We start from the raw sequence: 24880 nt of genomic DNA, 5'->3' as shown, positions 1-24880 counted from the left end.
ACCATTGCATTTTTACCACACACATTCCGACACGGATCAAACTCATTTTGGTTTAAATACAAAGGATACATCAACTCCATCCCCAGGAACGTTTAAGAATTAGACAAACACTAAGTACAGAGTTCAAGTATAATCACTACACATTTTGATTACAAAGACAGAACGTTTGGGGTTAGCAGGGAGTTTTGCTTGTTATAGTTCTGTGTGTTCTTTTTTTTTTTTCTTTCTAATCAATATGTACATATTTCATTTTATGTAAAATATTAAAACACCACCAATACAAAACTTCTAAAATAGTTTTAAATTCAGTAATAAACTTTAAAATCTGGATTATTTTTTTTTTTCCTTTTCTTTTTTCTTTCCTTTTTTTTTTGTTGTTTTTTTTTTTTTTTCTCTCTCTCTTTTTTCTTTGGGGGGGGGAAAGAGGGAGGAAGGAGGGGAGGAGGGGGAGGGGTGTGTTTGGTGATTCCTACATGCATGTCCTGTATACAAGTCATGTTAAGAGCGCTTTAGAGTAGCTGCTGACATATCCGGGAGGATACGCTCACAGGAGTATAAAAAGCTGTACACATCAATACAGTGATGTTTAGTTGTGTTTCAAATTCTACTCCCTCCTGAATGAATCATGTGAGGAAAAATGGTAAGAAGAAAAAAAAAAAAAAAAAAAGAAGAAGAAAAAAAACAAAACCCCACCAAAACAGAACAAAGAAAAGCCCTGTGCTTCTGTGAAGGAATCCAGCTCCCTTATAGGGCCACCATCAGCCCTAGGAGCTGCAGAAAGCGAGTTTTAGAGCCGTGCTGCACTATTCCTTCTGGGGTGAAGACCACAGCGTCCTGACAAAGCTGCTGAGCTCTGTTACACAGTGAGATCTTGAACAGGGTTTGAGAAACTTAGAAGGATTCTGCAATGAATGCAATAAAAATTCACCTGTGTCACGGAGACACAAACAGGTTTCAGGGTTTACGACGACTCCTAAATACACAGCGCCGTAGCAGGCAGCTGCTGCTGCCAGTCCTTGAACAGAGCGGAGAAGCGAACAGAAAACTCTCGACAGTAACACACAGGGAGATGTGATGGCTTCTGCAGAACCAGCAATCGGTTAGACAAAGCGAGTTAGAGAACAAATGCTAAAATATTAAACTGGAATTTAGAACTGCCCCAGCAACAGAAAGAAGATAAAAACGTGCACTCCATTTTTAGTGGCAACACGGATTTGTGCAAGCTGCTAAAAGATCATCTGCGGTTTTTTTTTTGCCTGTTTCAGTTACACAAGTTTAAAAAGTCATCAGGATCTGTCTCCCAAGACATTGATTTTCCTTTCCCGTTTTGATTAGCACAACAGAAGGATTTTAAATAAATGTGACCATGAACTTTTTTTTTTTTAAAAGCATCTATAAAAAGTAAGTAAAATTAACAACAACAAAAAAAAAAACCCCCCACAAACTTAATTAGTGACCCTCGTACTGGTAACGAAGCATGCTGCTCAGTTAGTGACCAGACTCACCAAAGACATTTTTGAACAACACACAAACCAGATCAGGGAGAAGCAAAACCCAGGCAGTCATCACCAGGTAAAGGTTCACCTGAAATCCTCCTCCAATCTCTCAGGCCTATCGCAGGACAGTGCTTTACTACAACTACAAGTATGAGTACTGGTTGATCTTTGTAGGGCTCAGCGGATATCCAGTGTAAATAGCAGACCCTCTGGAAGCACCAATATAGGACTGGGGAGCAAACTGGTGTTGGTACTGGGCAGGTGGAACGTTTGCAGAAGTCAGCAGACTCGGCCCAACGCTCACAGGGACCTGGTGGACAAGCGTGCTGGGGTGGGCAGCGTAGGTGGTGTGCCGCGAGGAGCCCTGAGGGGAGAAGAGGTGGGCGATGGAGGTGGTGGAGCCCAGCGTGGCCGCCGTGGTGGGAGCGTAAGTGTACATGTGGGGCTGGCTGGAGAGGTGCGCGCTCGCCGTGGCCGCAGCCAGGTGGGGATGCACGGGGCTGCTGTGCTGGAACGTGTAGGGAGCCTGAGAAATAGTTGACGTGAGGGGTGCCACATAAGCCTGCTGCCTACGTGGGACAGCATTTCCACTTCTTTCCTGTGAGGCCAGCACTGTTGTTTGCTGGTTCTGCAGGGGGAAGAAGTAAATAAGGTTAGTGGCTGTCCTCGGGGAAGTGCAGTGGACAGGAGGAGAGCATGGAAGGGACAGCTGGAGCCTCCCGATCAACACCTCCGTTCCAGCTGCAAGACTGATCCTTCAGCAGATCCTCCCTCCTAGTTCTGTGAAGCCCTTGCATCTGTTGAGAAGGGTTACTGCAGCTCCTCCGAGACAAAGGCTACACTTCTGCTTTGCAATGGGATCAAAACTGCCACCCCTGGGGTACTGCAGTGCACAGCTGTACAAGTGCAGGCAGGTCTTAGGGTGACCCAGCCCTCTGCTGAGTGCCTTCAATGCTACTTTAACTCAACAGCTAGATTCTGGTTAGGCTCCCCCACCGAGTGGCAAGAATGACTAACTGCAAGACAGGTGTGAAGAGGAGCACAAAGAACAGAGACTTAACCATGCTTCCTTCTCTAGCCTTCTGGTAGAGGAACAAATTCTTTGCCCTGAGAAACTTCACCTATACTTCCTACGGTCTACCTTACCCTGCACAACTACAGGGCAGAACTGGCTTCAAGGAACTACTGAGGCAGCAGATAGTGATCCTCTTGCATTCATGTCATTCTCCCTGTCACACAGTGTGGTGTTTCTAAAGCACCACAGCCAAAGGCCAGCAAAGCCTTGTAGCGCTCACCTGGCTGAGGTTGAGAGGCTGCACTCCATTTGCTACCACACGGTGCGAGCGGTACCCACTGGGTGTGATACAGCATCCTGATGACTGCCCACTCACAGAGGCCACTGGCTTGGTCTTACTGGTGCTGCTCAGGATGCCTGAAAGATTTCAAAAGCTTAGTCCCTTCTCACAGGCCAGGCACTGTCATAACCAGCTTAGGTAATCAGGAAGGCACAGGGACCATTTCCATAACAGAGCTTTTTCCTCAATTACAGTTTAAAATCTGACTGTATAAGAAATCATCAGGAAGTTTTACAGATCTTTCTACAGATTTATAGAACAGTTTGGGTTAGAAGGGACCCCAAGGATCATCTATAGCTTCAATCCCACTGCCACAGGCAGGGACACCCTCTACCAGACCAGGCTGCACAAGGCCTCTTCCAGCCTGGCCTTGAACTCCTCCAGGGATGCAGCCAAACATCTCTGAATGGTAAATGGATCAATGAATGTAAAGGGTAAATGGATCAATGAAACTGCAAACAGACCAAGGTCTGCACTCTCAGAACAGCAGCTGTGAGATCTGAAGCTGCTGAAGACCTGGTGCAAGTAGTCCACAACTGTGAGGGCAAGGTAGTCAGGGGTAAGACAGCACCTGGGCCTTGCAAACACTGCTGAGCACAGCCTACCTGATGCCTGGGTAGCGACAATGCAGTCGCTGAGCTGCGTTTTGAGCGGTGGCACAATGATAGTCCGAGAGCTGGAGCTGTCGGCTGCGGCTCTGCTCGGCAGCTCCAGGGCACCGCCGGCACTCCTGAGAGACGAAAGGGGGTCTGTGGCATAGGGGCTGTTCAGGGAGGAGTCGGAGTCAGGGGAGTCATTAACAGTGACGTAGCTGATGACATTGGATCTCTGCTTCATACCCAAACTGCAAAGAGAAAAAAACCCCAAAACACAGATGAGAAATATTCCAGCTTTTCCCACAAGATACAGGAGCTCTCCCTCTGGGATCTCAGACCCTCCCTCCCTCGTCAGATGAAATTCTAATTAACTAGAGACACCAACAGCATGGCAGAAACAGTGCAGAATTTTCTGTCTCATGCAGTGCTTCTTACCCTAGCCAGGCCTTTGCATGAAGAGTTCTCCCCTGTTCTTGATGCTTGGGCTGAGCTCAGGACAATCAGTACTGCCTGCCTAAAAGAGCTTCCTACCTGGCAGGTTTGTATTTGCTGTCCTCTTCCTCATCAGTGTCACTGCGGATGGTGATGACACTGACAGGTGGGCTTGGAGTGTCTGGGATCACAATGGGCTGGTGCTGTTCCTGTGCTGGGACGAGCATGTTGGAAGAAGAGGAGGTGGACCGCAGAGGACTGCTCCCAATGAGTGAGTAAACTTGGGAGGGCACGGTCTCTAGAGTTGAGCTGAGCCTGAAGGAGAACCAAAGCAGTATTCAGCTGTGTGTCAGCAGGCTGGGACCAACCAGCACCAGCTTTAAGAACAACCAGTCTCCAGGTGACTGGAGTACACATAAAAGAAATGTCTTGAAATACAGAAAGAGACCCTCAGTGCAGGCACTCATGGAGCAGAGCATCAGAGAACACATCCCAGAAGGAGCAAATGCTCTGAACAGGACAGACTCACCTGAACACTGCAAGGAACCTGCTAGCCATTGCTCATCAGAGAGCAAGTGACAGAACTGACACAGCATGAACACATCCTGACTCCCCTCTGACCAGTGCCGTAAAGGCACCTGGTCAGCCACATTTCTTGCACTCTCACTGAATGAAATATCACTTATTCCAGTGAGCACAGTAGAGAGACTTTCCCCAAGTCATCTTTAAAAGCAACTGCAGCACATAAAAAGTGACAGACATTGCCTCTGTGCTCAGGAGACCAGTTTTCCACATCACAAGGGCAGCCTCCAGAAAGACAGGGCTGGGAAAGGAAGCCTTACTTGGGTGCACTTGGTGCTGGCTGCTTGTTCTTCTTGGCCGGGGCGCTGCTGCTGGGCTGCTGCCTCACCACGTGGGCGACGCCGACGTTCAGTGGCTGCGCCGCCGCCAGTGTCACGTGGTTGGTCAGCAGCGACGGCTGCTGCATCAGGGTGCTGTACTGATTGCCATGGGAATGGGCATTCCTGCAGCAGAGAGACAGACATATCCCAACCTCATGACTGCACTGCAAGGAACCACAAGCTGCAGCAAGCCCTTGCTCGTGATTCTGCTGGGAAGGGAGCGATCCTGTGCACCACAATGGCACAATCCCTACCTCCAGTCAGCCAACTGCTGGCTGCCGCCGATCGTCTCTGGGATCACAGCTGCTGGCTGAACAGAGTTGTGCAGAGCAACCCCCGGGAGCTGCTGCCAGGTGGAAGGTAGCAGGATCTGCTGGGTTCCCCCTGGCCAGGCCTGCTGCAAAACAACAAACAGATACACAGCCTCACTAGGTTTCAGTTCCTGCAGGTGAGGAGCTTTGTTCCAAGCAATCAACGCACTCAGGTAGATTGTTAGCTTGCAGAGATAGTGGCACGTCACTGCGCCTTCTCAAAAGGTCTCAGTGCAGAAAGAGAACAGCAAAATCAGAGAAAGAAGCTTCCTCTGACACTGTGCTAACCCTTGGTACGACCGACGTCACCTGGGCAGAAGTGTTAACACTGCACTGCAGAACGCAGCCAGGTGTTGTACTGCCAGATGCAGCAGGAAGGCTCAGGACATTATGCACATTGCTCTGCTGAAGAATTCCAAAAGACAAAGCCAATTTGGCCCTTTCTGCTTTTCTGCCTTACAGGGCTCCCATTGAGAGAGTTGAGACAGCGCTACTGCTGTGGAAATTTACTCCACCTCAACTAAGTATATAAGAAAGGCCACAGTGGGAGAAACATTTAGTTACAAGGGGAGATATGTGAAGATATTTTCAATGGCTTATATTATAAATGTCCCTGCCCAAATTCACACAATGCAGGGGCTTTTTTTTCTGGGAGGGGGGAAAAAAACCAATCAACCAAACGACCCCCAAAATACTTCTATGATTTTCATAATACATGGCTCTCTTTCTTGCTGTTTAAACTGCAAACCCACAAACACCTTGTTGTTTTAAGTCAAGTATTTCTGCAAGTAACAGATCCACTCATTACAACCCCGGTTCCAAACAAGAAGCCTTCAAAAGCAGAGAGCTGCTAAAACCTCTGCCAACATAAGCGGAATAATATTGGGGGGGGGGGGAAAGAGGAGGGGGGGAAAAAATAAAAAAGAGGAAAAAAAAAAGAGAAATATGTTAAAAGTCACACCATGCCTCTTTCCAAAAGCCAACACCTGCACAAGACAAAGCAGAGAGTTTAATACAGCAAGATTTAAATTCCCAATGAGAGGCAGAAATCGGGCCTTCCAAGCGACGAACTGTTTTGACAGAGGAAGGACAAAAATATGCAAAGCTTAGCAAATGGCTAACGCAAACTCAGGGGAAGCAGCAAGGGAGAGTGTTGGAAACACTAAAGGTGAGCAAGTTCACGCCAAAAGCTCCCAGAATCCAAACAGAACTAGCAAGTCCTCCAGAGAAAACTCAGAATCCAGGCTAATAGTCTGGAGACAGCTGGCTCTGATCTCCGCTGCTGTACAGGGGAGCTGAACATCAAGTCCACTGCACACACACAGAGAATAGAATTTGCCTGTTGAATCAAAAGCCCAGAGACACTTTAAAAAACACCACTAACAACTCACTTGTGTCCCAGGCTCTGCTACAGCCATCCCTTGCTGTTTTCAGAGCCTAGATTAAAGCCTTTCGGCATTCGGAATTCAAGGGGAGGAAAGGAGATCCATCTCTGGGTCTGCTCAGCTCAGAGCTGTGACCCAGGAGACCCTCACTCTCCTGCCTTCCCACCCTGCGACATGGGGAGCAGTCGCCTTGGGTCAGAAGGATTCAAAGGGGTGGGGTTTAATTTCGGTACAGGTATGACTTGAGCAAATTCCACTTCAGCAGAGGTCTCCCTCTCGGAAGAAAATGACACTCAAACTACCACTCTAAAGCCACAAGAAACAACATGGTTCACGTAATGGAATGTGCTTTGAACGACACGTGAGGAGACCAGCACTTGAGTGCACTGCAATGTTTTCATAAGCTTCACTGATCTGATTCTGGAGTTTTACAATGACTTCTTTGTGGCACCTGCAAAGTTGCTCTGGTGCAGGTGCCAAATGAATAGAGAAGAGGACAATTTTGAAAACATACACTTCTTGAAGCTGTGCTTATTCCCTTCCCCATCCTTTTTAGAAATAGGTCCAAACAGCCTAGAAGCCATTTATTGGCATTTTGGGTATTAGAGCTCACCTTTAATTTCAACCAAGAAATACAAATGAACTGAAAGTATCTGTGAAGAATGGTTTTATCTTTATCTGGATGAAGGAAGCTACGTGTGATTTGCTATAAATAACAAAAGGCCAGAAAATTATTGTCAACGTTCAACAGAGGTTAAGAGAAATCAACTGCTAAAGCAATGCATTAAAGAATTTGCTATCATTAGAGATTTTTAGCCTGTGCTTAATGACCTGAAACATTTCCTCCATGCAAAGCATCTTTACATGTGTTGAAAACAAAGTATGGAGCTAACTTGCCAAGTAGTTCAAATTCTGGCCATCCAGGTACCTGTAGCAGAGTCAAGCTAAAGACTGATCCCTTTGTATTCAGCAATCGAAAAGGCAAAGGTAGGACAGTAAGCGAGGAAGGAGAACAGCTGTAGCCCTTCTGCAGCATAGCTGAGGAGAGCCTGGCAATACTGGGCTAGTGAAAAGTAACAGTCAATGGATCTGGATTCTTTACAGAGCCACACTAAACGTCAGAGTCAGACAGTGCTTCAGCAATGTTGGGGAGGAAAACAACGAGACATTAAGATGTAGCAAGAACACAGCCACAAGATGGCACATGCTTCCATGCCCTCTGCAAGTCTAAGTTAAAACAAAACTCAGTTAGTGAACACAATCAAGGGAGGCAATTACCAGTACTGCAGCCGTCTGTTCTACTAGCGCTGGCCGGCCGGCTGCGCAGTTCAGGGTAAAGGGGACCGCATACTGCGGCGTGATGGTGGCTACTTGAGGATGAAGAGTTGCTACCATTAGTGGTGTACAGCTTCCCTGAAATGTAGATCAGGCAGTGAGTGAAACACATGTACTGAGGCAGGATAAGTGGGTTCAGCAACAGGGCCAGAAAAGGTTTCACCTCACTGGCATTCTACGGTGCTTGAGCAGACTCCAGAATTGCAATGGATGCAGTGAAACCAACACCCAGACCCTCCGGGCACCTTCCTCTAAGCAATTACGTGTCCCTGAGGGGAACACAAGGCATGGGCAATTTGGGAACAAGTTCTCTCCAGTGACACACTTAAGAAGTAAAACCGAGATAGTGTTCAGCTCTAGATACTTTAACTGGGTCCCGGAGAGCAAGTTACACTCCGTGCACTGCACTGACTGGCAGGGCACAGCGTTGGCCACCATACCACACACACACAGAGCGCTCTCAGACAAGGATCAGCTAAGGGATTTCACAGAAGGCACAGCAGGTCTTTTGTATTGTGAAAGAGCAAAGTTTTATCTGTGATGAAACTACCAAGACAGGTATCAGTCCACCCAGTGTCTAATTAGAGTAGATTCTTTGGGTACAATTTGCACTCTCAGCAAAAGCAGGGCTTGGGTTCAGGTGGGCCTCCGTCACGTGGATCCTGCTGTTTGGACACCACTCCACACACAATCATGCTAAACAAACCAGGGGCCACAGACTGCCATCAAAATTCTTTGGACTGAACAATCTAAAGATTGCTCCTTTACAAGTAGGTCAGGAAATACAATCTGCTGCCTGGAGAGTAAAACTAATGAAGTTTGTGTTAATGTCAGCAGAAACCAGAACTATGCAAGTAAGTAAAAGTGCACTTCATTACAGTTTTTCAGTGAATAAAACCTGTGAATCACTGGGCCTTCACTGTATAGGAAAGCATTACTTTTTGGAAAGAAAAACTGTTTTCATTTATGACACAACTAACATTTACAGTATAATTTTCAGCACTATTTGTGAATTTTGCTGTCACATAGTTGTTGTTTAATCTGCAAACAACAGGTGTGTGATCACTACACATCAGCTCACACTAATGACCTAACTGACTGAGAAGGATTCAGAAATAATGTCCTTGATTGAAAGATGAAATTTTAACATGAGTATTCTGTATTGCCACTTCTGTTTACTGGGATTTTGCTCCTCACAGAAATGATTTCTTCTGCCACATCTTTAAAGTGTAGGCAAGAACATATGCCACTACCTACAGGGCAGTGTGCAGCCATGTAAAAACACAGCCTGTCCTTAGCTGCTGAAGACTCCTAAAACCAGGGAGGCACATGACATAAAATAGTTTGAACTTCAAATATTAGTCCAGAAAAATAAAACAAGAAATCACTGTCTTAGAAGTGATCTGCATTGAACCTTTCAGAGCCTTCTGAGAACCCCCTGCATTCACCCCAGAGGGATCAGGCTCAGATTCTCCTGAAGGGTGGCAGGGATTGCACTTAACTCTGTGGGGTTCATTTATTCGTTTGTTTGTTTGTTTACCTGTGTGAGAACTCCAGACTGGATCTGCAGTGGCTGGGCTGCAGGCGCTTGTGGTACAATTGGGACAGCATTCTCCATCCTTACAGGGAACCCAGAATGCTTTGTAGTTGCCTGAAGTCCAGCTGTGGAGGACAAGAATACATCACTGCTAAGCTCTTTATCATTCTTTTTTCAGTTTCTTTGGAAAATCAAATTCCTACTAGGTAAGGGTAGAAGAGAGGGTCAGATGAAGAGAAAAGCAAGCTATTCCCTTTGACAAAAGCCTACCAACAGAACACCAGCTGAAGCAAACACTTCTGCAGCGATGGACAACCAGTCCTCAAAGCCTGGCTCTGTTGAAGTCCATAGTCTTGTTTTCAGAAACACAGACAACTCAGACATCTAATTCTATGCTGCTTCAGACTAAGTTCAAAGATCAAACCTTACACTATCAGTTCCCTTTTGTATGTAACCCTCCTCAACCCAGACATAAACATGGGGAACTTGCAGGATTAATAGAGCCCTGTTTCTGCTAACCACACTGATTTGCAATCTGTCACAGTTTGCTTTTAGCAAACCACAGAGCTGCATCAGTGCTTGTGAGAGACTCAAAGAGCAGATATTCACTCCTGGCACACAAAGCACAGCAGGACACTTCCCTATTCTCAGCTCCAGCTCCTCTGTTCGCTGCTCCCTGCGGAATGCTGCTGTGTTTGGTTTGGGGGGAAAAACTGGTTGCGTAACCAGGTAAAGACTTCAACTTAGGCTGGTGACATACTGTCACCTGTTCAAGCATCACCTGGAAGAGAACCAAACTGTCTACACATGTCTGACCTGATTCTGCACTGACATCTGATGCAAGAGCACTGTGTGATAGCAAAGGGTTGCATTCTGCACTTCCTCTCTTCAGTGCAGATGACCACCTCTAGTTTCTACCCAACGGAAACCACAGCGTCCCATGCAGAGGGTTTTCACTTACTTTGAAAGGCTGGGGGACAAACAATGAATGTTTGCTGGAATGGATCAGTCTGGGTGCAGATCTGGGTGGTTCCAGGTTGCAAGGAAACGCTCTGTTGTGCCACTCCTGCAACTGGTGCTGCAGATGAGGGATACAGGGCAGACTGATAGTTTAGCAGTGAGACATCTGAGTTTGCCAGGGAGAGAGTAGCAGCAGCAGTTGAATTGGAAGCCAAGACACTGGCCTAGGGAAAAAAAAAAAATCCCAAGCCATCAGATTTGTACTTGTTATAAAACAAACCCCAAGAACCATCAGCATTACTACGAAGAAAGCACCGGGGAAGGGTTTCAGATAAGTGGCATGAGGCAACACAGGAGAAAAAGAGAGAAATTCACTGCATTACTGAACTGACAGGCAAATATGACTGGGTGAAGCAGAGACTGCCTAGGCACAAGGTTTGGAAAACTAAATTTCAAGACAAAACTACAAATTCTGGAGAGCAACTCAAATACAGTGTTCTGCAGAAGAGGCTTTGGCCAGGAGGCCCAAAATTAAGACTACTCCGCTTCTTTGATTAGCATCAAAGAGCTGAAAGGTGCTGTACCTGATTGTGTACTGTGTTGAGTTGGTTGTTAAAGCTCATGGTCAAGTTTGTGCTTGTGTTAGGAGCAACGTGAGTGGTGAATGGGCTCTTGATCTGGTTCACTGTATCATACATGTTAACTCTTCGCTTGCAGATCTCCATATTCTGAAAGCAAGACTTCACACTGGAACACAATGACAGAAGGAAAAGATTAGATATGTGTAACAGACACATGACAAATTCCCAACTTTATGCACATGCCTTTAAGTTCTTTGTTGTTGTTTGGTGTTTGTTTAAAAACCAACAAAACAAACATGAAAAGGAAGCTTATGAACATTCCATTCCTTATAGATGCCATTGCTATTTTCAGATCAGCCAGAAACTGCAGAACACAGCATGGACAGAAAGCAGGCAAGTGCTGTTCTGCGTTTTCCCCTAAGTCTTCCTGAAACAAAACAAGACATGAAAGGAAGCCTACTGATTACTGTGTGGGAAATCCAGCAGATGTGTCATTGTAACAAATGGATGGTTCAAAGTCTTCAGTGGAGTAATTCTCTTATCTGCATCAATTGTCAACATTTTCTTCAACAAATCAATATACTCCCTTCGGTCAGCCTTCTCTGCCAACATGTCAGTCCCTTCTAAATCTGTAGACATATTCACCTTGAAAATAAAATGAGAGGAGTTCACACAAAGATCAAATTAATGGCTACTTGGCAATTCAGTAATTTCACACCATACAGCAATATTTACTAAGCATTCCTGTCTTGTAGCAAGTTCAATTTTTGGTACTGGAGTGCTAACACAACCCTTCCCTTGCTCGTTCTATAAAAGGAAACCAAACTGCCATGGGGAATTCTCACCTCAACACGAAACTGGTCTGTTCAGTGGATACCAACCAGGCTTCACACCTGGCACTGTAGCTTTTTTCCTTTTTTTTTTTTTGAGTGGGGGCTGGTGGTGCTATAAGAGCAAGCAAATCAGAATGGCAGGATCCTACACTCTTTATATGGATGGAAAGTGACAAGAAACAGCTACAAAAAGCAACAGAAAATTGAGACCAACGTATTTGTCAAGGCCTTGTGATATTAAAAACCTCAGATAATCCTTCATTTACCTCTGAAAACAGAATGAAAAAAATATAAGGATCTCTCAACATTTCCAAAGTCCAGTAAGAGGGCTAAACCTATAAACACATCTGGAGAGGCTCAGCTCTCCTACTGCTTGACTACCTCTAGTGGTAAAAGGCTAAGCACTCTTCTTGCGTCTCCTTAGCTCAAGGCCTGAGAGAAGCTGAGAAACTAACAGCTTCATAATTCACACTTGTGGGGAGCTCTGCTGGAGCAAGACTCTCCAAGGTAACTGCTGTGGTGGCTCTGTGGGATGTGAGGCTCCTCACGCACCTGCGCCATGTCATCCAAACAGTTGAAGATGTACTTCCGAGCTTCTTTGGATTTGATTCCTGTTTCCAACTCATGCTCTTCTGGTGTCTGTAAGAAGAAAGCATTTGTTAATATAAACTGAGATACTGCATATTGATACAGAAAAAACAGCAAGAGGGAGCCAAGGCAGGCAGCCTTTTGCCTGCCTTAAGATAAATCCTGTGCCAGCAGGGCCAGACCAGCCAAGGGTTCTCATCTCTTCAGCTGGAAAGATCACTCATTGCAAAGCTGAATTAACAACCAGGTGACTTCATTCCAAGGCTTCACTGGGCACTGCATTAGCAAGAAGAACTAAAGAGTTCAGATTTAGGAAGAGAAGAGGCTATAAATATTTTAAATTCCTCTTTTACAAAGAAGAAGAAAGGCAAAATGCCCTTCCTTGTGCTGCTCAGCTTTGGAGGCAAATCAAGAGGACATTCAATTCTCTTCTGTCCTGTGCCAACAGATAAGTAAATTTCTGTTAAACTAACAAAGACCATCCTGAGATCCTCCCTGGTTTACTCTTGGCATTGTCAGGAGATGACAAGAAGATGACATACTTCACCAAGACTGAGCAGGCCATAATAAGTAACCATTATAAGCAACCATTATCTCAATGACTGTAACACCCACTCTCTGCTAGTACTATCATGCACAGCTGCTATCGTTTGGCGACTACCAGGAGGTCTGTGCAGTTTCTGGGAGGAAATACACAAATCAGCTCTATTTGGATGGCATCTCAAATCCTGTTTTCAGTCAGTATGCTTTTACAGCCCACTGCAGCTAGGTTTAAATTCCTGTTAAGCTCTCAATGAACAATCAAAAAAGAGAGACAAACCTTTAGCCTCCACAGTGGGTAGCCCAAGTTTGGATCTCTGTTAAAAAACCTGCTTGTTTTCGTTCCGGCACTGAGAAGATACTCCGCTGGAAGGCCTTGGGTTTGTGAAATATAACGAATCTAGGGAAGGAAATTAAAAGAATGAGGACTCCAAACAACCCTCACAGCTAATGGAGTAATTATCAGCCTGATTTGTCCAGAGTGAATAGAAATAACCTGTAAATAAAGAATGCCCAGGTTAACTGAAACTACAAACCCAAAGGGACTCTAATAACGGAGTAATTAACAGCCTGATTTGTTCAGAGTGAATAGAATTAACCTGTAAATAAAGAATGCCCAGGTTAACTGAAACTGCAAAACCAAAGGGACTCTCTCAAGTATTTATAAGGGCATTTAGCTGCAGAAATTTTAGATTTTAAATACAGCTTTCTTATTTTGCAGAAATATGCTTTGCCCACCTTACACAGGAGCAGACTGTGAGCTTTTGAGACATGGATAAAGCAACACCACTGGTCTGTAATGGCAGCAATGTAAGAAGTACACATCTTGAGAGAAAAACAACACAGAAATTCCCATGTGTGCATATATATTTAAAGGTGTAATTATCCATACACCACTGCTGGAGTATATGTTGCTACATATACTCCAGGCACACAGGTGTGAGAATAACGGCATGGCAAAGCTCTCACTGACCAAGACAGCAAGACCAAACCTCTAGTAAAATCAGATTCCTACTCTCAAAAATGTCAAACACACTTACATGTAACAAAAAAGGGCTGAGAATTTTGGAAGATCAAATCTTCAGTAAAATCAGATTCCTACATCCTCAAAAATGTTGAATATGTAACAAAAAAAAAAAGGGCTCAGAATTTTGGAAGATGTACCTGGATGCTTGTGACTGCATCAGTGAGCACTGGGAAAGAGCTAACCAAAAGGAATGCCCAAAAAGAAGGAAAAGAGCAAAAAGTATGAATAAAAACAACCCCAAAACCCCAAGCTTTTAAAATGCTGGCCAAGTGCTAATGCTGTCTGCTCCCAGGATGTATGGTGAGAAATGGGGTATCATCTTCTCAAGGCTCTCCCCTCAAAGGAGTATGTTTAAAAGTTTAAGAACAAAATCCTGCCAAGTCTGATTACTGAAAGGAGGGCTGGAGACAGCATTAAGGTAACTGGGTTGCATGTCCTGCAGCAGGTCTCAGTTTTTGTCTGTAAAGCTCCTGTTCTGCTGTGTGAAACCAGCTGAGCACTGCAGGGCTCTGAACCCCCAGTTGCAGCCTGGGCCCCACAACAGCCTGTTCGCTCACTCCTCATTCATGTCAGTGTGGATCTGGTGTCTGCAGATGAAGACTTTCTCTATCTAGACTATAGTTCTGCTAAGACCTCTGCTGGTTTTATAAGACACAACTCTTGATGAGCAGTCAAAGGGTGTTTGAAAAAAGAATTAACTCCCATCCCAACCCATCAGCTCACAAGTTCTGCCTGAGCTCTTGCTGCTGCAGAATCTCAGAAGACATGAAAGTCACCCCAAGTTTTCAAGAGCAATTCAGACATCAAAAATCAACCACATGAAGTCACACCTCATGCTGCCTCAACAAAGGACTGCAAAATCCCGTCTATTAAGCAACGGAAAAAGCTCCTCCTCCCCACCCACACAACAGATAAGGTTCTCAGAACTGCACGAAACTCGGTGTGCAAGGAAACCCCCATGCTGTACATCACTTATTTTCCAGCTAATTCTGCTCAATAAGGCATCATTGTGTTTCCCTTGGAAATTTACAGTGCTGGGAAGATGTAAGCAATGAAGCTTGCAAACTGACTAAGTTTTCTTGTATTTTATCACTTAAGGAAAACCATACCAAGCACTATAATAAGGTACCACCATGAAAACCACAGTGGAAAAGTCACCCTTAGAAGCCTTCTTATACAGACTTTGTCCTTTTATAGGCAGCTGAGTAGCCCAGGTATTAATGCTAAGCATCCATGGAAAGAACTCATTTGGTTCAAGATGCCTTTCAGACTCCAGCCCCTGTATTTCAGGGACAGCTTGGGGCTCACACTTTGCATTAAAAATGAGGCTGCTGTAGGTAGTAACCATGCAGGAATGATAGGCTTGCTCTCTCCCCACATGGAAAAGCTGCCCTCATGGTGAAATTACAGAGGGCGTTTGGAGTCCGGACACACACACACCCCTCTGCTGTTTTGACAGGAAGGTATTTCAACAGCTTTTGGTTTGGAAGCCAGGGGGTTAACTGCAAACTGACTCTGTATATTGGGTAACTACATTCAACTCAAAACACTCAGAACTCAGTGTTCTCCTGTACAACAGAGACAGGCAGTGGGACTACCGGAGAGAGAAAATGAACTCCAGGTGACAAACGGCAGTTTTGTACCAGCTGAAATGTGACGTGGGACATGCTGGGTTCAGAGGGCCTGAGAGGCTTCACTGAACATCCCCACAACCACCACATGCTCTCACCTGATCATACTCAGATGCTCCTGGATACAGAGGCCAGCCTAGAAACAGCTCAGCTATCACACAGCCCAGGGACCACATGTCAATAGCTTCACAGAACGGCAAACCCAGGATGATTTCAGGAGCTCTGTTGAAAAAAAAAATGAAAAGGTAAAATCTTCAACTCTGAAAGCAGATTCTTTCCTATAGATTGCTCTGGATAACACCTCTCCTCTCCCCCAAGCACAAGTATATCTTGTGAGAAGCTAAGTAATTCACTTTAAACCAGAAGATGTTTCCTCAAGTGCCCCAAGATCCCAGGTTTTATCAGTTAGTGGCATGGCTGGATTTATTTCACTCCTGTAGTGCCCTCCAGCTCCAGGGTGGCCTTTAAGCAACTGTGCTAGAAGTTTCTTCTCCACTAACCAGCTCAATTACACCTGACAGTACATGAGGTGTGAGGAGTCCCTGAGATGGCATAACCCACCCTACAGAACTGGAAAGAAAGGCCCTGGCAAACAGTGCTGAAACTTCTGGGAAGAAGGTCTCGAGATACCAGGTGGGCAGCTGACAGCTGCCTGTTTTCATCTGAAAAGAACAGCATCTGCAGAGCCAGAAACAGCTGCTCTTCAAAGAGCTGCTTGGTTTTTATCAGCACATTTTCAGACAGGGTTTGTTGGGAGAGTTTAGAGTTCAAAATGGAAGGAGAGAATGCAGCTGGAGACAGCTTTGCAAGGTTGTGTTACAGGTTTCTGTGCACTCAGCCACACCTAATGCAAAATTTACCTGTCTGGCCTAGCCTTTACAGGAAGGTGATGAAAAAAAAATCTCAAACTCCAAGCAAGGTTTGCTTCTGCAACAGGTTGGAATTTCAGGGAGATTTGTGTCTGGCACTGACTCATAACACAAAGGGATGTTTTAGTACAACTCTTCACCTACACACAGTTCTGAAACAAACTGATGCTGTTCTGTCAGACTACATTCTGGTCACATTTGCATACAGCACAAAACCCAAGTGCTGCAAAACCCACATGATTTGGTGTGGCAATTTACTCTGGAAAGTACAGGAAACACAAACACCTTCATCTTCTTCATGCATACCCAACACAAGGGCAAAGGAAGACGGAAAAGCCCTCAACTCCTGGCTATTTTCTCATCATGACTCGCCCCCAGGGCCTGGGTGACATTTCTGGAGTTACACTGTGGATATTTCTGTTGTTAAAAAAGGCTCTGAAACCAGTTCTGATCTTTCGACAGACTTCTACATGGCTTACATAACGCACAGGTGTCAGGAGATCTGACACTCACCTTCCACAGCTGTGCAACCCAAATGTGCCTCCCAATTGTTTGTACACGGCAAGAAGTGACTCTCCAATTAATCACCCTTTGTGTCATGGTGACACAGATACAGCTTCTGGTGTAGGTAACTACACAACCACCACTAGCCAGTCTCCAAAACAAATGGTCTCATCCCAGCTGCCCAGCACAGTGCCCCTGAGAAAGCCCAGGGTCTGTCAAAAGAGACACAGAGCTGTGCAGCCCTTGCTGCAGGGAGCTCACACCTATTGTCTGTCCTTCAGCCTTAAGGCAAGGAGGTTCCTTTACTGTCTGAGCCTCTGAAAAGCAGAGCCTCGATACCCCCCTACTGATCACTAACAGAGTATTTAGGCTAAGACATTTTGATACCTGCTGCACTTGACACTGAGCTGTTTCTGCCTTCTCATCTACCCCTGGCAGTCGTTGACTTTGGAATGGTTTTGCATATGTGAAAATGTACAATGATTATGCAAATATGATAAGAATCTGATATTTGAATGCTGAATGTCCTGCTAAAAATTCCTATTTTAAAGAGAGCTATGCTGGAATAGATGCAACTTTCTATAGGCTGAGAGGTGCAACCAAGAGGAATCAACTTCTGTAGGTCTTTGGTCTTCAGAAGTGGAGCAAGCACGCTCCTGTCATCCCCACAGAGGTCCCAGAACCCCAGCATCATTACTCCACTACTCATCAACAAACTGTCCAGATCCCCTTGGTTATCCTCCTTATGCAGGAATTGCCAACTCAGAGAGAACCCAAACCTGTCACATCAGGAATGCTGCAGGCAGAAGTTTCCTTGGTTTGGACTGGCAAACAAATTAAAAGTGGCCTGTGGAATACTGGAGCAGGTTAATGCTTCACCAGTGCATTAACAAAATCCCACTGATCCCAGAGGATCCAGCCTCTGCTGGATGGGATAGTTTGTTAGCCTTTAACTACAGGCTGGCTCAGACTTGGGTATTCTGAAACCCCAATACCAAAATGACAGCAAGTTGAACTCCACGCATTTTATTCCCTGACATGAAATAAATGAACTTCCCACAAGCCACCTGATTTCATTTGGACTGCAGGACAGAGCTGGAATCTCTCTTATCTCCTTTCACACCACTATAATTAGCGGCCTTACAAGATGAGAGTTGAAACAGGACAAGCAGCAGAGGTCACTTTCATAGCTGGTCTGTCAGAGATTAAAGCAATTTTATGATCTTAAGCTCTTTGAAACAGAAATCAACAACATTCCTTCTTTGCACACATGCTTGCCAAACTCAGACTTCCAAAGCTGGCAAATCTGCTCAGGCGCTCTCAGAAGAGAGGATTCACAGCAGTAGTGGAAAAATTAGAGGCTGAGGTTTAGCATTTCAAAACACACGGGTCCTCAGCCCTCCCCTCGTGGAGAAGGGTGGTGATACAAAGCTGGTACAAGTGCAAAGAACAACGGGGAGAATGACACGATCCCCACTCAGAGCTGGATTAGCAGGCCAGGAGATTTGGCAGCAGGCACTGCTGCTTCCCAGGCCAACATGACCGGGACAGAAGTAGGTCATGTAGCCCAAAGCAGAGGTAAGAAACAGACACCACTGCACTCTGCAAGCTCCCTCAACACTCAGTGCCAGCTTCTCATAGCCTCAGCTTGGTGCCTCTACCGTGACCCACAGGGAATATCAGGAGGTAGGGATCCAAGCAAGCCTCACATGATGGCTGTTCCCACACAGAACACAGCACTCTGCACAGCAGGCAGATCAGTCTTCCCAGGGATTTTTCACTTCTGTAAACTCTCCGCTTCCTCCTGTTGTTTATCCCCCCCAGAGAGGTCAAAAGCATCCATCCCCTTCCACACCTGATGTTACTCTGGTTTTCAGGACACATCTCAGGACTGCCACAGCAGCATGCAGTCCACTCCTAGCCCATGCCTGGCTTTAGATTCAAAGAATTCATAATGGATGCTTCCACTCACACTTTAAGTCAAGTGTGTTGTGGCAGTAAAATTGCCCTTCTTGACTGGGTTACACTGCAAGGCAGTGGAGAGGGAACCTGCCCCAGCCTGGACAAAACCCATACCACATCCCAGCTCCACATGGCTCCAGCAGTGTCAGCGAGAAGTTGTCCAACCTCCAGAAGTATAATCAGAACGTGGAGTGAGCAGGGCTGCTGGACAAGATGACCTCCAGCACTGAGCATAATAAATAAAGGAAGTCTTTTTTCCTTCAGGGCATACAGGTGAGAAAATCCACCTTACAGTACCCAAGTTTGGTTGGTTTAGGTGTCTCCACGGGAGACAGAGGTTATGTAAGTGCCAGTAACAGGCATTAAAAACCAAACAGTGAACACAGAACAAGTTTATTTTTAATAGCTGACAGACAACCAAGTGAAGAATTGCTTTATACCAATTGCTGTGCTTTATTAAACACAGCATTGAAGAACTGTCCAACTAGGAACTCACCTGAACACTAATTTAGTGTGAGCATGGTCAAAGCAATGCAGTCCTCCCACAGTACACTGCTTGCCACACCAGGTCCTAAGTTCCTAGATTATGGATTTTAGTAATCACCACCATCAAACTAATGACCTAGCACTAAATGCTAGATTTCCACATCACAGCATGCTTAGCTTCAGCCAGGCAGACAGTCTTCAGTGCTATCAGGCTATTTGCCCCTCTGGCAGTGCCAGTCACCCTGTGCCAGGGTGGAGGGAGCAGCCAGGAGCTCAGCGCCGTGTGCAGCGACGAAGGAGGCAGCTTCCTCCCCAGCAGCCCCTCAGAGATGCTTATCAGCCCTTGCTGCTGCCTCAGCCAGACCTGGCTTTTGCGATAGCAGTAACTGGAAAGCACTGTGTGCCTGCCCAGACTGCTCTGCTCACATGTGCTGCAAGGCAGATAGAGCAGATTGGTGATCAGCAGTCACCTCTGTCCATGCACCACCACCCAAACTCAGCATGCATTCTACACAGGGAGAACATCAACAGAGTTCTGGTGGGCAGAAGACAACTGCCTTACAAAAAACAAGTCAGTAGTTCAGGCTGGTGCCAGCCAACTGGGTGAAGATCATGAGGAATGGATACAGAAAAGTCTGCATCAAATGGAAGGAATGGCACAGAAAACTGCTACTTAATGCTGGCGGGAGTCAACAAAACAAAACAGACAAGGATATAGGAGTATGAGGAACAAACAGGACATGCCCACAAGAAGCCAGGGCTTCAAACTGAAGCTAGGATGGGAAAGACATCAAACAGGGCAGACACAGGGTGGGGTAGAGTGTCTCGAGTCCTCTGTCTCATCCCAGCTGGAAGGACTAGATACTAGTTAAGTTTTGAGTCAAGTGAGCTCACATTCCACTGAAAGCAACCCTGACAACACAGCACAGACTTTTTCATGTCCCTTTGATGCCAAAACTTCTTTCTGCATTCATTTACTGAAGGCTACTGCTACTTATATTGAAATACACACTATTGACAGAACCAGGTTGGAGGAACAATTGAAAGAGAAAGCACAGCCTGCTTTAGCTGCACAGGCTCCAAGTTTCAGTATTTTCATACATAGTTTATTATGAAGTCTTGGGCAGGAGAAGGGTAGAAGCCATTCCTACATTTTGCTAAGGAAGCAGACATCTGCTCACCCCTGGTTTAAAAGAGCTACAGCTCTCATGAAGCACAACTCACCCAGGGCTGACATAGGAAGTCAAGTGCTCCTGAAGTGGGCTCAGATAAAGATGGAGCCAGAAGAAACAGGATAAATAGAAACTGGCATCCCTTTGACGTCTCTCCCTTCTGAACAACCACAATTAATGGACTGATTTCAGATCACAGTGAACAACTGCTGCTGTTTGCTACATCACACACAGTCACAAAGCAGCACCAGGGTCAAATCAACTCACTGCACGAAGCTGGGGTGAAAGGAACGCGTTGGACTGCACATTGCGTCAGGCTCGCAAAGCAGAAGTTCTGCTTATTTACAGATTTCAGAAGGACTCTTCAGCAAACAAGCAGAACAGTGGATAGGCTGCTCGCTTCCTCCTCCCCTCAGCTGGGACTAGCCCTAATGGCACGACAGTTTAGCACCTGTAGAAGCGGAGCCCCGGCAGGGCGGCGAGCGCCGCGTGGGTACTCACCGGTAGTAGCGCGACTGCAGGTACGTGGAGCAGACTGCCTTGGACACGTGGCTGGCCGAGCCAAAGTCGATCACCTTCACTCGGTAGGGCTGGCGTGCAGGATCCACCAACATGATGTTCTCCGGCTTCAAGTCAGCGTGTATCAGACCCAAGCTCTTTAACTTCATCAGGGCAGTAGCCACTTGCTGCAGAATTGGCCGGATATATTTCAGGGGCAATGGGCTGAACTTGTTTTGCTTTAAGAAATCATAGAGGTTCTGTTCCAGCATCTCAAATACAAGGCATGTATGATTCTTGTGTTGAAAGCACTCGTAGGAGCGAACAAAGTTGTACTCGTCAGCATTCTCACTGCTCAAGCGAGAGAGGATGCTCACCTCGATCTGGCCCTGCCTGGCATAGGAAGGATGGTTCTTCAGGATTTTGATGGCTACGATCTCCTTCGTGCTACGCTTCCAGCATTTCGCCACCTGCCCAAACGTCCCTCGGCCCAGGAATTCCAAGACCTCATAGCTGTTTGTCATGGAGCACAGGATCTCATGCTGGACCAGCTGATAATCACCTTCACCACTGGAACTGCTGCTCTTCGTGGTTACCGTGGTGGTCGTGGCCGCAGCACCCACCGCAGGTCTGTTTTGCAGCATGAGAGGTGGATGTTCCTCAATTATCTGCACACTACCGTTGCTGTCGACCTCTTCACTTTTCCTTTTTAATCCACATTTTTGGTAGGGTTCCAGTAAAGAAACGTTGCTCCTGTGTGTCAGGGTTTGGCTGTTCTGGAAGGACGCTGTCGCGCTGCTGCCTGTGCTGTCAGCTGCTGTAACCACGATGTGCTCAACTGAAGGAGCAGGGAGAAGGAGGTTCTGGTCGTAAGCAGGGATGCTGAAATTGGCTACCTGATGAGAGGAGCTTGCTTGCCCTTGAGCTGCTGGAAGGTTTTTGTTGTGGGTATAATACTTGTCACTGCTGCTCTGTCCTGAAACATCCCAGACAGAGGGCTCCACTTTCAGTTTCTTGGCACTGCAGAAGGCACTCGAGGATACTGACGGAGGGGAGAACACCTGCAGCTGTGAGGCCATACCTGAAAGGGGAGCGAGAGCTCATTAGGGCTGTCTGGATGGAACACGATCCTCCACCCGCACAAGAAACCGGATGATAAGCATTCTTCTAAGCACCATATGGTGCCGATCACCTGGGACGGCAGCCTTCTGAACTGCTGATCCTAGGGGCATGCACAGAGCAAGGCTCTCTGCTGGAGCGACCAACCGTGTTCTCCCTCACTGTCTGTGGCAGCAGCAGCCAGAGCTCGATATCCATCCAGCTTTCCAAAGCTAGAGAACTGCACACAAGGCTGAAGAACGGAGAGCAGCGCCGATGCCGAGAAAGATGCTGAGAAAATTCCGTCCTTTTTCCTTTCCCCCTGCCTTCAGGCCTGCTCCCCCTCAGCTTTAAGAGCAGCGGCGCGGTGAACCCTGAACCAGACGAGCCGAGCCGAGCCCTGACTGACCTAAGCCGCCCCAGCTGAGCACACCCCGGAGCAGCGCCTGACGCGAGGACCGAAAAGCCACGACGCGAGAACGACCGCCTGGGCCGCGCCGCCAGCTCTCCCGGCCAGCCCGGTGCAGGGGCGAGGGCCAGGCCCGCCGCGGGCGGACAGAGTCCGCAGCGCCGCCCCGCCGCGTCCCGCTCGGAGCGGGGGGCGGGCCTCCGCCGCGCGGGCGCTGAGGCTCCCCGAGCCCGCCGGGCCGCGCCAGTCCTTCCCGCGCCCCGCCACCACAGCCCGCCCGGTGCACTCACCGCCGGTGGGGGGTTCTCAGCCGCGGGCCGGACCTGCCTGGGGGACACACGGGGGTGCGGGGCCCCGCAGCGGGCGCATCATAGCCCCACCGCGGCCGCCGGCCCGGCCCGTTTGGCCCGCGCACACCGGGGGGAGCCCCGAGGCCGCTCCGCCGCCGCCAGGCTCCGCCGCGCCCTCACGGCCCCGGCCGGGCCCCCCCCCCCACCCCGCGCTCCCGCCGCCGCCGCCCGGGCCCGCGCGCCCCCGCCGCGCTCCCGCCGCGCCGCTCCGGGCCCTTCGGCCGCTCGCGCCAGACTGAGCCAGCCGAGCCCCGAGCCGGCCAGGCGGGCCGAGCGCCGAGCCCCAGCACGTGACCGCTCGCGCCGCCGCCGTGACGCGCTCCAGGCGGAAGGGGCGGGCGCCGGCCCCGCCAGAGCGGAAGCGCTGGGGCAGGGCCTGGGGAGGTTGGGCGGCTGCGGCCTGCCCTTCTGTTGGGCTGCTGGTGCCGGGGCCCGCAGCACCTGCCCCACACCGGAGCAACACAAGCTCCCGGAGCGCGAACGCTGCTGAGGACAGTCCTGCGCCGCGGGGGCTGGGTTCTGCCTGCTGTCCTGGAAGCTACGGGGCAGCGGATCGCGCCCTCCGCTTCGGGTTGGTGCAGAGCTCGCACAGGCCAGAATTCACAGCCGGTCGCACACGGGCAGAGCCTCCATCTTAGCCGCTTCTGTTACACAAGCGCCTTCCTAAACCGTACTCAAAGCCACCGTCAGATCTCCGAGGGGAGTGAGAGCTCGGGGCACAGTAAGGAGGTTCCTGCTTTGTGGAAATTGAAGTGCAGTGTTTTTCTATGAGAAACTGCAACCATGAATCGGGGCACAAAGTGGATAGGGCAGTATTCCTCCTTCGTGTAAAGTCCTGCAACTGCTGTGTGTGTACTTGAGATGCCAAAAATAACATTTTCCACGTCCTTCTTCCAGTGGCACCCCGCTGAACAGCTCATCCCTCTGTACTGCATGGAGGACTTGGAGGCTGCATTACTTGTGACCTTTTCAGGTTTAGAGTGAGCACTTGGCTCAGAGGCCCCTGAAGCCCTGACAGCCTGTGCCCACAGATGGCAAATACTCACAGCATACTCAGCCAGACAGCAGCTCATGAAGATGTCACCTGGCATGGTTGTCAGGGTGACTCTACCCTTTCTCCACATTCTACTACATTTTCAGAGGGTGCCACAAAGGACCACAAAGCCAGAGATTTTAGACTTGAGAATAATCTGGAATAAGCCCAAAGCTACAACACAGAAAAAATGATGTAAACTCACTGAAGATTTTCCTGTTACATAATTTTTTTTATCTAGAAAATGACAGCAAGAAGTACCTATGCTGTAGAAATGGACAATGGCTCTGCAGCAGAGAAGTTGTCCCTGGTACTTCAGTCACAGCAGCACTCTCAGGGGTGTTCCCTGCAGGTGATGTGATAGCTTTGTCTGCCATGGAGCCAACTAGTGAGGCAAGTTAATTATCTGTTTCTTGGCAGCAGCCTAAAGCACTTTTCTTCCCCTCCACAGCAGATTATCCCATCATGGTGTTCTACACTGTTTGTGAGAAGCTAGAGTAGACTGAGCTGTTTCCTGGTGACTGAACTTCCAGAGTCAGTTGTGGGGAAGGAGCTCAGCAGGCAGCCATCAGCCTGCCCTGCCCTCATGACACACCAGCGTTTGATCAGAAGTTGTTAAAACAGTGCTGAAAAGTTGCCAAAAGGAGCTGGGCTTGTTCTGAGCTCCTCTGCAAGGCCTTGGGCAAGTTGTTTCACCCTCATGGGGCTTGGTTCCCGACTGTGGAATCGAGATAAGCAGCTCAAGCATGCTCTGTGTGCGTAGATTTGTGAGACTTTGGTCTGAGTGCATTTTTTCCTGCCAGGGTAACTAAGTTTCCAAGCATGTGGCCTTTAAATACCCCAGTCAAGCCAGTACTTGGCTGCAGCTTCTCACTGTGACTGCTGTGAGCAAAACACACCTGCGGCAGCAGTGTTGGCAGAGCCCTGTGCAGCAGCTGAGCTGGAAACAGCAGGTCCAGACCCTGGAGTACATGACCTAAATGTCTTTTT

General features: G+C 47.8%; 1 protein-coding gene across 4 annotated transcripts; it reads right to left on the bottom strand.

Annotated features, from left to right (window-relative positions):
• Positions 1-1439: 1439 nt before the first annotated feature.
• On the bottom strand, positions 1440-23017 carry HIPK1 (homeodomain interacting protein kinase 1). Of its 4 annotated transcripts, none has more exons than XM_054176348.1 (16): positions 22798-23017; positions 21004-22081; positions 15608-15731; positions 13132-13251; positions 12276-12362; positions 11351-11535; positions 10894-11056; positions 10311-10533; positions 9353-9474; positions 7756-7890; positions 5036-5178; positions 4722-4904; positions 3979-4194; positions 3457-3695; positions 2792-2928; positions 1440-2124 (listed from the first exon to the last, which is right to left on the bottom strand). In XM_054176348.1, exons 2-16 carry the CDS (start codon positions 22077-22079, stop codon positions 1639-1641), a joined length of 3639 nt encoding a protein of 1212 aa, XP_054032323.1. In that variant the 5' UTR covers positions 22080-22081; positions 22798-23017; the 3' UTR covers positions 1440-1638. The 4 variants fall into 4 exon arrangements, with proteins under 4 accessions (XP_054032323.1, XP_054032321.1, XP_054032322.1 ...); XM_054176346.1 differs by lacking the exon at positions 22798-23017 and adding an exon at positions 22193-22771; XM_054176347.1 differs by lacking the exon at positions 22798-23017 and adding an exon at positions 22193-22771 and having other exon boundaries at positions 5036-5175.
• Between the last annotated feature and the right edge of the window lie 1863 nt (positions 23018-24880).

This window comes from Dryobates pubescens, chromosome 35 (genome assembly GCF_014839835.1).
Source record: "Dryobates pubescens isolate bDryPub1 chromosome 35, bDryPub1.pri, whole genome shotgun sequence".
Classification (NCBI taxonomy): Eukaryota; Metazoa; Chordata; class Aves; order Piciformes; family Picidae; genus Dryobates; species Dryobates pubescens.
The sequence above is the reverse complement of the archived record's forward strand: the minus strand, read 5'-3'. Positions and strand labels throughout refer to the sequence as shown.